Source organism: Plodia interpunctella, chromosome Z, assembly GCF_027563975.2.
Source record: "Plodia interpunctella isolate USDA-ARS_2022_Savannah chromosome Z, ilPloInte3.2, whole genome shotgun sequence".
NCBI classification, from domain to species: Eukaryota; Metazoa; Arthropoda; class Insecta; order Lepidoptera; family Pyralidae; genus Plodia; species Plodia interpunctella.
Window position 1 is genome coordinate 6,412,482 of NC_071324.2, and position 14,860 is coordinate 6,427,341.

General features: G+C 34.7%; 1 protein-coding gene across 5 annotated transcripts; it reads right to left on the reverse strand.

Moving 5' to 3' along the window:
• Window positions 1-897: 897 nt before the first annotated feature.
• Window positions 898-14,396, reverse strand: LOC128682927 (uncharacterized protein). 5 transcript variants are annotated; one of them, XR_008406228.2, is made up of 12 exons: window positions 14,213-14,396; window positions 12,760-12,886; window positions 12,441-12,614; window positions 8,591-11,823; window positions 8,308-8,476; window positions 8,133-8,204; window positions 7,367-7,544; window positions 6,946-7,183; window positions 5,685-6,800; window positions 5,349-5,507; window positions 4,178-5,198; window positions 898-3,809 (listed from the first exon to the last, which is right to left on the reverse strand). XR_008406228.2 is itself a non-coding variant. In XM_053767981.2 (11 exons), exons 2-11 carry the CDS (start codon window positions 12,876-12,878, stop codon window positions 4,915-4,917), a joined length of 5,742 nt encoding a protein of 1,913 aa, XP_053623956.1. In that variant the 5' UTR covers window positions 12,879-12,886; window positions 14,213-14,396; the 3' UTR covers window positions 898-4,914. The 5 variants fall into 5 exon arrangements, 3 of the variants coding, with proteins under 3 accessions (XP_053623956.1, XP_064293073.1, XP_053623957.1); XR_008406229.2 differs by having other exon boundaries at window positions 898-3,233; window positions 3,644-5,198; XM_053767981.2 differs by having other exon boundaries at window positions 898-5,198.
• Window positions 14,397-14,860: the final 464 nt, after the last annotated feature.

Here is a 14,860-nt window from a genome sequence, read left to right on the forward strand (position 1 = left end):
TCCCACAAATAGTGTAATGTGATATCAATAGTGTTCAATAATTATAATAAATGTATTGTTTTATACTGGACTTGAATCATTTAGCAAATACGTCTTGTATTTAACACTTTCGTGTTCTGAAACCTATTCAATAATCCAGTAAATCCTTCTTTTTTTCTTTTAAAATTCGCACCATGATAGCGAAGAAGGTATTTTAGTCGTAAGCTTCAATAATATTTAAAATTGGCGCTTTTGGCCTCCATTGGCATAGTTTGTTAAACCCAGTTGTTCCCGTAGCGCCATCTGCGCCGATCTTTGCGTAATATTCCCTATTCATAAACTAACAATGGCGCTGGATACGTTTTACGAAGATTTAAAGCTGGTTAAAAAATAATAAAATTATAAAAATAAATTCAACCGTCATAAAAAACTGAAATTTTTAAACAATTTTCATTGACAAGCCATTACCATCAACGCAACAATATATGCCGAACAAACATAACTTTTGTCGCCAAGATATTACTCGTGACGTTGCGTTATAGTGTATCATTTAGTATGGAGCGTTTGGACAAGTCCAAACATGTGTGACTTTATTTTGGTTATATCTTTGAAAGCTTTGTCATTACCCCAGTACTTTTTTCACTAGTTTCTAATAATTTAAAAACCTTCAAATAGTCACAAAAAATAAAATTAGTCTAGCTACTATCTACCTATTCTACACATGTCCCCTTCGTAGTGTGGTACAGTTGGTAAGGGCCAAATTTTATTTTTGAAAAAAATTAAGCCTGTTCCTAAAACAAATATGTTATTGTCCCAATTTTGATGATTCTGACACGAACCTGGGACGCGAACTTTCAGTTCACAAACGTGCTCTTAACCACTGAACAATCACCGCTTAAAAGGAATAATAAAATTCAATGTACGACGAAATTTTATTATATGGATAATATATTGTTTATAGACATTGTAACACATAATATTTAGACATGTTTTTAATAGTACAATTATTGATTGCAGCCATAAATAAATAAACTAGAAAGATTTCTAAAAGACTAAGTCTTACAAATATATTTAAAAAGTAATATCAATTAGAATAAAAAAATAAACTTATTCTGAATCCAATTTACATTAACTTAAATTACAAACATGGCTGATGCAAACCTGAAACTAATAAATACTGTGCATCATTGAGATCATTTAGAAAACTAATACTAAAATGACAAAAATAATAATTTAATGTTACTTATAGATACTATTTCAAAACTTATTAATATGACTTGTATGTAAAAAAGAAATAATCTCTTTAATTATACAAGTTGATTGCACAAAGTGTAATAATTACAATAAACATGCATAAAAATAAAATATATGTAAAAACGTGGTTATAAAGCTCTGCCATTTGCCTCGATAGAACATTAATAGAGCCTCGGTAGTGGCAACAAGTATAATTAATAAATACTTAATACAAATAAATCCATCAATTTATTTGTCAAACATAGGTACAATAATACGGTTGTAAAATTATGTTACAGTGTGCCATGTCTTGCTATGTATATCAAACAAATATTCAATTATAAATATGCATATATTCAATTATCCACAATTTATGGCAGAGAATTAAGTAAAATAAAATTATGTGAAATGTCATGCTGATATAATAGATAATAATGTGAAACTATAACCTATGGTATATAAAGAAATCATTGACAGAACAGTAACATTTCTCAATTAATAAAGCAAATGTCCCTTTCTAAACATTTAAAAATTTAAACTTAAGTCATTAGGTAGTTTATTCTAGATTTTAGTAGCCATACCTAGAATACTTTATCTGACAAAAGCAAGCCTATATTTATGGCAAAAGAAATTCACTGTACTGTGTATAGATTTTTATACAAAATTTCATCCTATCCTCAGCATTTTTGAGCTGAAGTTAATTTATTAATTCATACCAAATTTCATAAAAATCGGTCAAGATATAGCCGTGAAAGTGTATCGACAGACATTTGCATTTAACTTTCATAATTTGTTATTATTCCATATAGTTGAAATTATGATTCCATTATGCTATCTAACCATTTGTATATCAAAATTCAGAAGACTATGTCTCTGAAACTCGGTAGGTGAAACATTTAAAGAATATTTGCATTTTTAAGCCCGTTATAAATCGAATGCAGCTATTTTAAAATTTTTAGCCATTTCATAAAATTTTATTTTAAATCAGTAACTAATTCTTATTTGAAGCTTAATTAAAAATAATAAATCTTAAATAACTAAATTTTCAGCATATTTAAACTGGGGTTTATTAATTTTTCTAAATAACTTCATTTAAGTACGTAATATATAAAGATTTAGAAAAGTAGTACAAATCACTGAATAGTAGCAAAATCCGGATCGTTTTAAGACAGTCGGTCGGTCCCACCTAACTAACCTACACACCACAGCGTGCATCACCTACTTTTCTAAACATTACTAGCAGCCAGCATGTACAAAAATATTGGGACTTGATGCTGAATATATTATTCGTAAAAAAACGTTATTTTTAAATCGCCAATCAAACTTATCTGACCAGCAGCAGCACAGACAGTGGCAGCGCTCAATCAAGATAAGAATAGGCCCAAATTTGATATTAGATAATAAAATATATTTGTGCATTATGTATTTTTATGAATCTAGCACAACTTTAAAGCACTTTTCTTACATTTAGACCGCCAGGAGTGGAGTGAAGAATACCTACTTATCACTTACATTTTTAATTTCATGTGTTATTCCTAGTCAATCATCATAAAAATAAATGTCATAATTATAAAGAACAAAATAACATTCGCCGAGGACGTAATTACATTAGGATTGAGTTATTTTAGTAAAAAATAAGTGCTAAATCGCAAATTAAACTTGAAATATTCAATATAGACCGAATTTCTAGAACAATAAGTACTAGTTATATCATATAATAATTAAATCTATCATACAACATTAACGACGTTCGCGGGGCGAGGTATATATACAGGAAAACTAAGAGAGCTCACTGAACATAGTACATGAAAGTAGTTCTGATGTTATTATAACAATAAAAATATAAAATGCTATATGTTTTATTACTCAGTCGAACTTGCCAGTGAAATAAATTTGAACAGGTAGCATTTACTGCCAAAATAAAGAGCACGCCGAGAAAATGACTATTTCTTTATGTATCCAAAACAGATGTTGACATTTAGATGTTTCTTGAAATACTGGGTAGTAGAACTTTGCTGCACCTATAAGACATAAATCGCAGTAACAAGATGTAATAGCTGGGAGCCAGCGCATCTTGGGCACCTCATACCCGATGTAATATCATCAGATCAAAAATCAAGCCGCTTTATTGAAAACGACGATTGTCGTTTGTGTAAATGGTCAATATAAGAGTGGAGTCCGTGGAAGGGAATGGATAGACACAAATATTAAATATCGACGAACAGGACGCTGAGATAACATGAATAAACTGATCTACGTTATATGCTTAAAATCTACTTCTATTACTTGATTAAATTAATTGAATAAATCATGACATCACCACTCTCTGCCGCCAACCACGTACCTCTCGTCTATTATACGAACCCTTAGTTAAACAATCTACAACAATAATATATAAGCCATATATAAAAATAATTGTGATAAACGTTACTTGTAGTTGTAGGTTCATCACTCAAGAAGGACTGACTCTGGCCGGTATTTCTGAAGTAGTATCATTGGATTGCTTTCAGGGCTTACTATGCTGATAATCTTCTTGACTTGATTTTTGGACGACTAGCAGGGCTACGGGAAGGCTGACCACCGACGGCGACCCGTCTCTGTGTTGAAAGTTTTAAGGTCATATCACAACATTATATTGACAACAAATTAGCTCTCGTTTTGTCAATGCAAAGTGTGTCTACGGGGGACCGTTTTAACCTAACTTTTTAATTAAAATTATCTTACCGGTACCGTTACGGTAGAAGTATGCTAAAAAATCAAGTCTAAAAATCAACATACTCTGTATGATGTCCGGCTTATATATATTATATTATGAAGTTTAAAAAAGATTCATTTAAAACTTTGGATAAAACTGACTGAGAAGTTTTTTGTGAAGTTAATCGTATTTTTTACTAAGTACAGATCAGCAGTGACTATTCCGCATACTGCTGAGCTTCGATACACCTACTTTCGCCGTCGCCCGTACCTGAGATTGTTGACGCCCTTTAGCATCTTTGGTATCGCTGGTTAGTGAACGAGACAGGTTTTCTCTAACCATATTGTTTCCTTCATTATCATTTTTAGCCACTCCACTGAATTCGCCATGCTTTTGGATAGATTCATTATTATTTCTGACTTTCTGCTGTCCTCACATTGACATCATCAACATTCATATATAATTATCAATATCATACGTATATTAATGGTGTTCATTTTCAAACCAGTTATAGTTTTTGTTCCAGTCATATCATTAGTATATTGTGGATCATTTCTGATTCCAATGAGATTCGGCTTCTAGCACAAATTTCAGTGTTGACTTTAATATAATTTTAACGGTTTTGTTTTAAAATATTTATTATTTAAGACATGCGGATTGAGTGTTATGCACTTGTCATGAAAATATTGCGGTGTAACATTTTATTAATTTCAGTATTCTAATGACCACTTGAACATCTGATCCCAATCGTCACTAATATTTTTTTCTTTGTTATCATTTTATATATGATTCCTTATTATGATTAGTATCAGACCAACCAAGAAGAAACTGAAATCGTAAATGTTTACTAATTTTAGTGCATCTCGAAATGTTTATAACTTTTAAAAAATAAATTTCTGTCGTATCTAAAGATGAAGAACCTCTAGTATGTCCCCTTCCAAATAATAGTAATGGTAGAAGCATAAAAAAGATTATAGAGATGAAAAAGGGTAGACAGGAAGCCATTTTTAGTTATCTATATCTAAATTGTGTCCAAATGTAGGTTCATCTTTCAAAAAGGTCCCAGAACGGCCCATGGCCGGTACATCTGACGTTGTATCGTTGGTTTGGCGACTGGTTGAGGTTTGCTCCGGTTTACTCTGTTTGTTTGTAGACTTTGAAGATTTCTCTTTTGTAGCGGGTTTTTGAACTACTTTGGCAGAGCTCGACTTGGTGGCATTCATAAGAGAACCGGGCACTTTGCGCTCCACCTTGCTGCGCGAAGACTGACTGGCCGATGTTGCGCCTGCGCCTATAATACAGCATTTGTTCTTAATGAGTATTGGAACAGGAATACACAGTTAAAACAGAAATACGTAAAAATCTGTTTTAATCTCAATAATTAATGTAAATTATCCTAAATGAAAAAATACTAATCGCCATATAAGAAATAGCTATTTACCCGAGTTGGACCTTTTCGAAGTGTCGCTATTGGAACTGTTATGCATTGCTTTTGATTTGCTCATAGTCAACGACACTGGGATTTTAGTAGCAGTTCTAGTCTTATTGTAGATAGACTGCTGGCTCCGGGACGAAACAGACGATGATTGCTGGAGAGACGCTGTAAGAAAATTGTACAATATTATATTGTATTGACCGATATTAAAACATTTTACATAGTACATACTACACAAAAAATACTGTACATCAATCACGCTATTTTAGAAAAGTTTTTCGGATGGATCAACAGATATACCATGTGAAGGTATTATTTTATGAGAAAAGAGACGATACTCACATTCAATGTTTCCTTTAGAGTGTTTGGCTTTAGTGAATGTCGCGTACTTATTGCTGTTCTGAGACTCGCTGAGGGAGTCGGTGGAGGGCTCGGCGGTACGCGGGCGCGAGCTGGTAGCCAGGCTGTCCTGCGACATCGCCTGCGCATGCGCTCTGCCGTCCAGCGGACGCGACCTGGCGCGCGCGCCCCGCGCGCCCCGCGCCTGTATTGGACTCGAGTTCCTCGACGACTCACTCGACGACATCATTTTCGGCATCAGTTTCCCCTGAGCCGCCATCTTTTTCACCGGTTGCTTTGCTACTTTTGGCTCCAAATATCTAGGTTTAGCGTTTTCGAACATCCGTATCGATTTAGTTGAGCTCATCTGGCTTTGACTTTTAGCGTTTTTAGCCATATTGAATCTAGCTCGTTCCTCTTGCGCTTTAGTCGTTTTTACCTTTGGAATTTTGTTTGTTTTATTGCGAGGGTCGCGATGATCATGGTGGTTGCGAAGCGGTCCCTGTACGTCGAACGATGTAGGCCTCGGCGCGTAAGGGACGAAGGAAGCACGCATGCGCTCGATATCAGCCTGGTTGGCGTTGAGCGCGGGCGCGGCCGGCCGACTGCTGCGCAAAGGACATCTGCGAGCCTGCATCATCGGTGCAGTGACGCATCCCAATTTGCGTAACTTTTGTTGAAGTTCCATCGGTAAATCGCGGAAAGCTTGTGTGTTGACGAGGCGCAACGCGTCGTCCAATAGGCAATACTGACATCTGATTTTCCATGAATTGGCTCGAGCGTGTACATAAGTCTCTTCTCCGGGGAATGTCTCGTTTTGGTAGCCGTTGGAGATGAGATCGGGTTTAGAATGATGTTGTATTTGTATTTCCCTGACAACGGATTCGAGGTAGGCGTAAGCGCGGCAGAGTGCTTCAATGGGAGCGCGATGTATGGTGGCCTCGACAAACTCGTCGAGGGCGCGGAGGACGGAGGTGGGGACGTCGAGGAGGAGGGGCTCCATGGCGCGCAGAACGGGCTCCAGCCGCGGCGCTGCGAACTGTGCCGCCGCCGTGATCAGCCGCCGCACCAGCGCGTCCACGTTGTCCACTCCACGGATGTTCATCTGGAGCGTCATCACTGCGACACAGATAATATTACACTTTCCAAATACCCAATATATTACATGTAAATAAACATTGGGATAAATACAAAAAAGCGTTCTAATTGAACAATTAAAGTCACATATGTAATGTGTAATCAAGTATAATGTATGTACACATACTTGCAAGTCCACAGCCGAACACGGTATCAGCAACATTTTCGACGGTCATGTTGATCACGTGCTGTTGGAAGCAGCGCTCGAGCAGATCGGCGGGCAATGCGGCGAAGGCCCGCGTCGGCCACACCTTCGGGAAGTACTTGGTGATCCACCGCAGACACTTGTGGTACAAGTCGTCCAGCCCACATAGTGACGATAGGGGGAAGCACTCCAACACCCCCGCGACACAAACGTGACATGGCTACAATATGATAAATATAATAAAAATCCGTTTACCAAATATCAAAACCCGTATCAAGAATTTTTTTCAGAAGTTAATTACAAATATAATATAATTCATCATTATATGCACATATCGAAAGTTTCCAATTTATAATATTGTAAATACCATATGACCATTTAGAATTAGGATTAATCAACTCACCCTGTGAAAATGATGGCAATATTTCGACTTCAAGGCGAACATTATAGCCTCCTTCAGTCCCTCCAAGCCCAGCATGTCGGCCAGGGTTGCCAGTTCAACGATGCTGACCGACTCGGGTATTGAAGATGTGCCCGAGTAAATGTGACACATTGCAAAATGTACTACGTTATATGCAAACCTAGAAAATTTGAGTTAATTAGCAAATACAGTAGCAGTGTGACAATGATATTAAAACTAACATTTATCTATTAGTAAGTATAAGTATTTGCATTAGTACTAATCTAGCTTGTTGCATCTGATGAAGTTCAAAAATCTAAGGTAACGAGGCGAATTTTATTGTATACTACCTTTTGCCCACAACTTGTATGTGAGTAAAAATTCGTTCCCCGTGGGAATTTCATGATATCCCTTCTTAGTGCTCCCCTACACTCTCCTAGGAACCTATATACCAAATTTCAGCTTTCTACGTACAGTAATTTCTGCTGTGCGTTCTCAGTCAGTCACTCAGTAACGCAAGAGTTTTATATGTTGATTAAACTTTTTCAAAAAAAAACCTATTTATTTTTTATCATTTTGGCTATTCCACTTATTAGTGGACACAATTTCGGCAGTTCTTAATATTTGAATATAACCATTAGCCAAGATAGATAAAAAATAAATAGAAACGGTAACTTGTACTTTTTAAGAAACCCTTCCCTGTATTTCTTTATTTTTCACACGTTATAATTCTCTGGATTAAGATTAACAGACATGATGAATCACTTACGGAGGCAGTGGTATGACGTTGCCTGCACTTTCCACCCAACCACCGCTCAATATTCCAGCGAAATATTGACATCTGCAAATAAAACACTTATTATGAATATGCTACGAAATTTCAATTTACTACACCCAGTAGTTATAATGTATTTATGTGATACAGTAATCGAAATATTTTTTACCTTGAAGATAAGATACATTTATGAGCTTTTATACGTCTTCCCGATACTTCGACAATAACGTCTGGGGCTATTTCTTCCAAAAACATTCGCAGCAAATCTTGCCCGAGACGAGACTGGCATTGATTTATAATGCTGGATGTTTGGCCTGTATCTTCAGGTGTGCTGTTTCCTGCAAAAATACAACATATAAAAAAGCAACAATGTCTTATCTACTATCTATTTGAGATCATTAAAGTACAAGAATTAAATTGATTGAAGGACTTATAAAATTAAAAATTCTTACCCACAACAGATCGGCAAACACTGCTTTGCATACTACTGAGCTCTGAAACGTCAGAGACTTGCTCCTCTCCATCGCCCGCACTCGAGACTGTCGGCGCCCGCATGGGAGATCGCGTTCTACTAGACAAAGAGCCGGGCATACTCCTACTGATCTCATTTTGCAAATGAGGAAACAATCTATTCAAGCTGAGGGCATTTTCTGAATGGAAAGAACTAATGACATCCAGAGATATAGGAGCAGCGTTGTGGTTTTGCCCCGCCCAATTATTCTCTGGGATAGATCGGGTCATTCTCATATCTACCGCCTTGCTCTTATTCGTTTTATCAGAATAAGGTTTAGTCAGAGGTTTATCTAAGTCAGACAATTTGACAAATGGCTCCGGATCTGATTCATTGTTTTGAAAACAGAAATCAACATCTCCCGAATCCATTTCATTTGTAGAATCGAAGTCTGTTATTGATTCTTCTCGAATAGTAGAGGCCGTTGAGTAGCGACCGGATTTATCATAAGTCAAACCAGAAGTACTAGCTTCGTTCCAGTTATTAGGTTCTTCAAGATTATGTTCTTTAATATTATTCGAAACATCTTGAGCCGTTGAACAGTCAGTAGATGCAACAGCGTCTTTAGAAAAACTAGTTTGAGAACAAGTGGGTTTTTCATTGCTCATCCAATTACCTTCATTGTGTTCAGATTTCACATCGTCAGCGGATTGGCTACTGTTGGTAATATCAGATTTATCTACTGCGTGTGCCGTCTTTTTAGGTAGATTCACGAGAACCTTTTTTGGTAAAGATATAATTTCATTTATACTCATACTGGGATCATCACACAAACATTCGTACTTTTCAAAATCGTGCGAATCAGTAGGGTTAATTTTTTGACTAATAGAAATTTTCGTTTCAGTCATATCACTATTACCCTTGGGATAATTACTATTTAAGTTTTTTGTGTCATTTGTAGCACTTCTTTTTGTATTTACAGATGAACTTTGTAGAGTAGGCATTTCTTTAACTTGCGCTTTATCGCCTAAATCTATAAACATTGAAAAAATGTATTTCTTTTCCGAAGGATTTTCCGTGTTTTGTTTAACGACCGGAGAAGAAGAGGATAAATTGGTAAAATCAATAAAAAACTTCTGAGAAGACTTTTCACTTCCGTCGGAATCGACTGAGGTTCGGCTTCTACTACAGTCAATACCAGAAGTATTTTTTTTGCTGGGCGCTTCCTTTTGATTTATGGTTACAGAAGATTTATTGTTTGAAACATCAATAACCCAAGCTGAAGAGTTGTTAGGCTTCGGAGATTCGCTTTGGCTACGATCTAAATTTGGTGTATAAGCCCCTGAAACAATGGGGACGTTTTCTAGTTTTCTTCTCGCCAATGGACTAGCAGTATTAACTTGTGGCAAATGATCCTTAATAGATGCTCCACCTGAGACAATAGGAGATAACTCATGGGAATTTTTCATTAATTTCGTGTTGATATACTCATTTTTTAAAGTATCGGGTATGTTAGACCCAACGCTATTTTCTCTACAGTCATCAGACTTCGATGTTAATACCCTTAGAGAATTATGCGGCGTATCAGGCAAAGGATAAAAGCTATTATGTGATACATTTTCTGTCAACTTATCATTTGCAGTTCTTCTATGTGCTTGACCAAACGAATCTTCTGGAACTAGATTCATTTCAAATACTGTTGGTGATGATTCTTTGAGATTTTTTTCCTTGCTCTCTGTTTGTTCTAGGGAATCGTCATTGTCATTACTCTCGGACCAATCATTAGGACTTAAATCAACTTTGTCAGAGCTGATGGGTATAGATTGACTTGGTACAGTTACACCCATTTCAGAATTTTTATTTACATGGATATTAATGGTAGTGTCTTCATCGTCAATTAACAAAGTAGCATCGATAAAACATGATGTATTCTTAAACGGAGACTTATGTACTAAACTTGAACCGAATGATTCATTAAAATCGTTTGGATTACTAGGACCAGAAAAATGATCCATGTTCTTGTTATCATTAGGCTCAATCGTTATATCCTGGTTTATAAACTCTCGTTCCATATTTAAAAATTTTTCGCAAGAATCTTTTTCATCGAGTTTTGGAGGAAACACTGATTCCCATGATCCAGTCTCCGAAGATACTGAAGACGATTCCATTATAACTATCTCCTCATTTTGGCGTTGCTTTTCTTCTTTTGATGACTTACTCTCTTTGTTTCTATGAACAGGTCTTGAATTTTGAAAGACAAAATTGCTTTCTGCTGTATCTATAGCTGTAGGTACAGGTATGACACCGCATGAAATTTTGATATTTCCTGGAGGACTGCCTGTCGACATTGAATCGTGTGAGTTACTTGCATCATCAGTGGTCAAATCTTGAAGTGTGCTTTCATTGAGAGATAGATCAGCTGTGATATCTTTGTGACTTGTTATACTTTCTAATAAACCAGTATTTTCCAAACCCGAATCTGAAGATGTGAATATATTTTCCATTTTTGTGATACTATCGCCAGCATTTAATTGAAAAGCATACCCAGAAGAACTCAGTCCTGGAGAACAGGCGTTAGCGGCTGATAAATAATCTGAAGACGAACTGGGATCATCTGCTATTAAGCTATCTGGTGTGAATGCAGAATCTAGAACCTTATCAGATACGCTTTCAATATTCCTAAAATCCTTGGTATTTCTATTTACAGTTTCATCAAATTCTTTATATTCGAGATTTTTTTTTGGAATTACACTACATTTATCTGTATCCTCCTGTTGTGATATATTACTTAGACAATAATTCAAATTATTACAACTAATGGAATTTTTTAATAATTTGTTTTTATCGATGTTTAAATACAATGTCGTAGGTTTAGCAGATTTTGAACTTTTATAAAGATCAGGTGCTTGAGATTTTATAATAGAGTGAAAAGCATTAAACAGTAAATCTTGTTCTCTGAGTTCTTTATCTAAAATATTACAGTCACATTCAATTGGAACTATAGAGTAATATTCTTTATTTAATTCTGTACTTGGACTAGAAGTAAGAGATTTCAGAGGTTTGTCTGCATAAGGACTAACACATTTAGGAGTGAGAAATACGTCGTGGTCTTCTATTTCTTCTTTTGGTTTTAAATCTGCATTACAAATTGGTTTCGTTTTATTCAAATTCTTGTTTAAGTATGCGATGATTTTATTTTCTTCCTGTTTTATGTTACACTCAGTATAAACATCACTGAAATAAAAATATAATGTTTAGCATAAAACCAATTGAAGATCCAACAATCCATAATAAAACTAAAAAAATGCAATTATTATCATCAAAATTACCAATATAAAAGAGAAATCATATATGTATAGTCCTAGTATGAGTATCTAAGGACTTTATTGGAAAATTGAAGGTACATTAAATGTAGAAATCAATGGTTATATATGTGACCACATAATCATTGACTTCTCTACACACTAGATGATAATTTATCAACTGTAGAATGCAAGTTTCCTTTTCCGCCAGTAGCAAGTGATGGTTTATGGTAAACAAGGTATACATATATTCACTCAAATCAAATTGATTGTACTTTATTTAGTTTGATTAAATCGTCCACACTCTCGAAATATTTTAGTATAGATATATAAATTCTAATAAAAAAAATGTTCAACCTCTTAGGTACTTCCGGTTAAGGAAACCAGCAACCTAGCTAACCTCCAATATTATGAAATTAATTTATGCCAAGAAATTTTGCATGCTCATAACTAGACTCTGTTGAAGAATAGCGCAACACAATCAAAGCGCAAAATAAACATTGGTAAAAGAAATCCAAAACTAGTAAGACTTAGGATATCTGCATATACCTTATGAATGAATAAATTTCCTCAAAAATACTGCGCTCAATGTTCAAATGCAATAAAGGCTCAAGTCTACTATAAAAGTTATTCGTCCGAGTTTTGAGTATGCATGAATGGGTTAGAATTTTTAGTTTACCACATACCACTTCAATATCAGAATTTATGGATTCATCAAAAATTCTGTAACAAACAAAAAGTATGGATGTTGAAAAAGAACTTTTGTAAGAAGAGAGAAAGGATGGTTAATGTTGTAAAATTCTTAGTAGCATAGTCTTTTTTTTCTGTCATAGTTTTGCAAAAACATTTTGTGTTAATGTTTTGTTACCTGGCAATGTCTTCTTGAAGCTGCTGTTGGAGATGCAGCTCCAGGTGAGAACCTTCATCAGAAGCCGATGCAGGAGAATCCGCCGGCGTCGGCTTAACCCTGAGGTGACTGCCCGGCATCAAGCATTCTAAATAAATAAAAAAACTAACTTCAATAAGACATACACTTTGTGTTTTGTTTCATTAATTTTGTAAAAATAATATATAAATGGAATTATTTGTTTATATTGCCAATAAAATTATATGAATGATGACATTTAAGGTAACTTACTCAATAAAGTTGCAAAACTTATATTAGGATTTAAATTTTGAATTAAATGAATTACAGAATTGTTCTATTAAATAATTCTATAACCTTAACCTATTGCTCTTCCATAAGCTACAACTTATCATGACCAACTTGATAAATGTATCTTCTTATATAAATATAAAAGATAAGATAAATATATAAGATCAAACTAATGTTCACATGGGCTGAGGTACATTATAATAAACACATTATCATGAAATAATATGCATAAAAATCATAGCCCCATTGTGCACTAGTAGTTTGATGACATCACTCTGTAGCAATATTTATTGTTATTCTTGTCACATTCATTCTTCCTTATTCACATTATAATTCAACAAGAACCACAACAAAAATAAGTAGGTAATAGACAATGCATAAAAAATTCAACAAGCACAAAATAATTTATTTTAAGTATATTAAATTACTAACTATATTACCTTGGTATATAAGTGTATTTTACAGATACACACAATAAATACTACCATAGTACCACAGGACTTATAATTGGCATGTAGAAATATGCAAAGCCCCTTAGGACTATGTCTCAGTGGCAATAGAATACAGAGTAGTTAATAATTTTGTAAGTAATAATATGTGTATCCAGGATATGTGGAGTCAATGTGACTTTTACATTTATTATATTAGGAACAGCAAAATTTATGTTAGTAAAGGTATGGTATGAACATTCACTTAGAATATAGATTGTTCCGAGATATTAAATTTTTTTACACAAATTTAAGAAATTGATGATGAGTGGTCCCAGAATGGGAGGGCCTACCACTCATTTGCTGATCCACTAATATAATATTGACATGTTCAACTTGAAAAGCACAATCAAACAGATATTTATTTAATGTATGTGTTTATATTTATGTGTCTTAAAAATGTATAACAATGTTAATAGTAATAACAAACTATTTGTGTCAACTATTCACAGTTAAGTACATACACAAAAATATAATGTACTGAAATATATGTAACTCAAATGCATGAAGATTTAATGATTTCTTTTCATCTTAGATATAAATGGGGCTAAATAGGTAGGCAATATGGTTCAAGGATAACACATACCATAAAATAATATTTAATTTAACAAATTCTAATGTTGATTGATCCTAGATAGATTGTAACTTTTGTTGTTTTTTAGAACAATACAACTTACCTGTAAAAAGAGTCCTTGTTAATCCAGATAATTATTTTTTTTTAAACACAAACTATCATAACACAACTGTGTAATATTTTAGGGCAGAACTGATAACCTGAGTCTGCTTGGATCAATAAATGATTTAGTTCAATACAAGAGACATGAGCTAACCGGTGCGCTGCGCTGGCTGGCTGGCTGCGCCAATGGGCTGCGCCGTCGTCGTTTATTGCTGACATATTCATGGATTTAGTAAGTACTTCGTACAACAGTACCTACTAATACCATGGACACATCACATAGCACATGTCATCACAACACAACATACCTTAACTTCAACACGTATGTACACAGATACAGAACAGAATACAGATGACAACCAGACAAAAAAAGGAGAAGAGAGAACTAACATGGAATACGGAGTATTACTGCGCATTTATCCCGCCAAAGTATAGCACTGTTTGTTAGGTAGGTACAAAAAAGCTTTGCCGCCTTTTGCTATGTCGATTAAATTTTTATTGTAGAGTACTTTATTAATCCTTTCATTATGCAATTTCTACATTCCGCATTCGTTTGTGAAAATATAAAACAGTGTTGCATATTCGGGTGCCGAAATATTGGGCAACGTCGTTTTCCAAAAGATACAAAATTTCAAAAAAACTAAAAAAA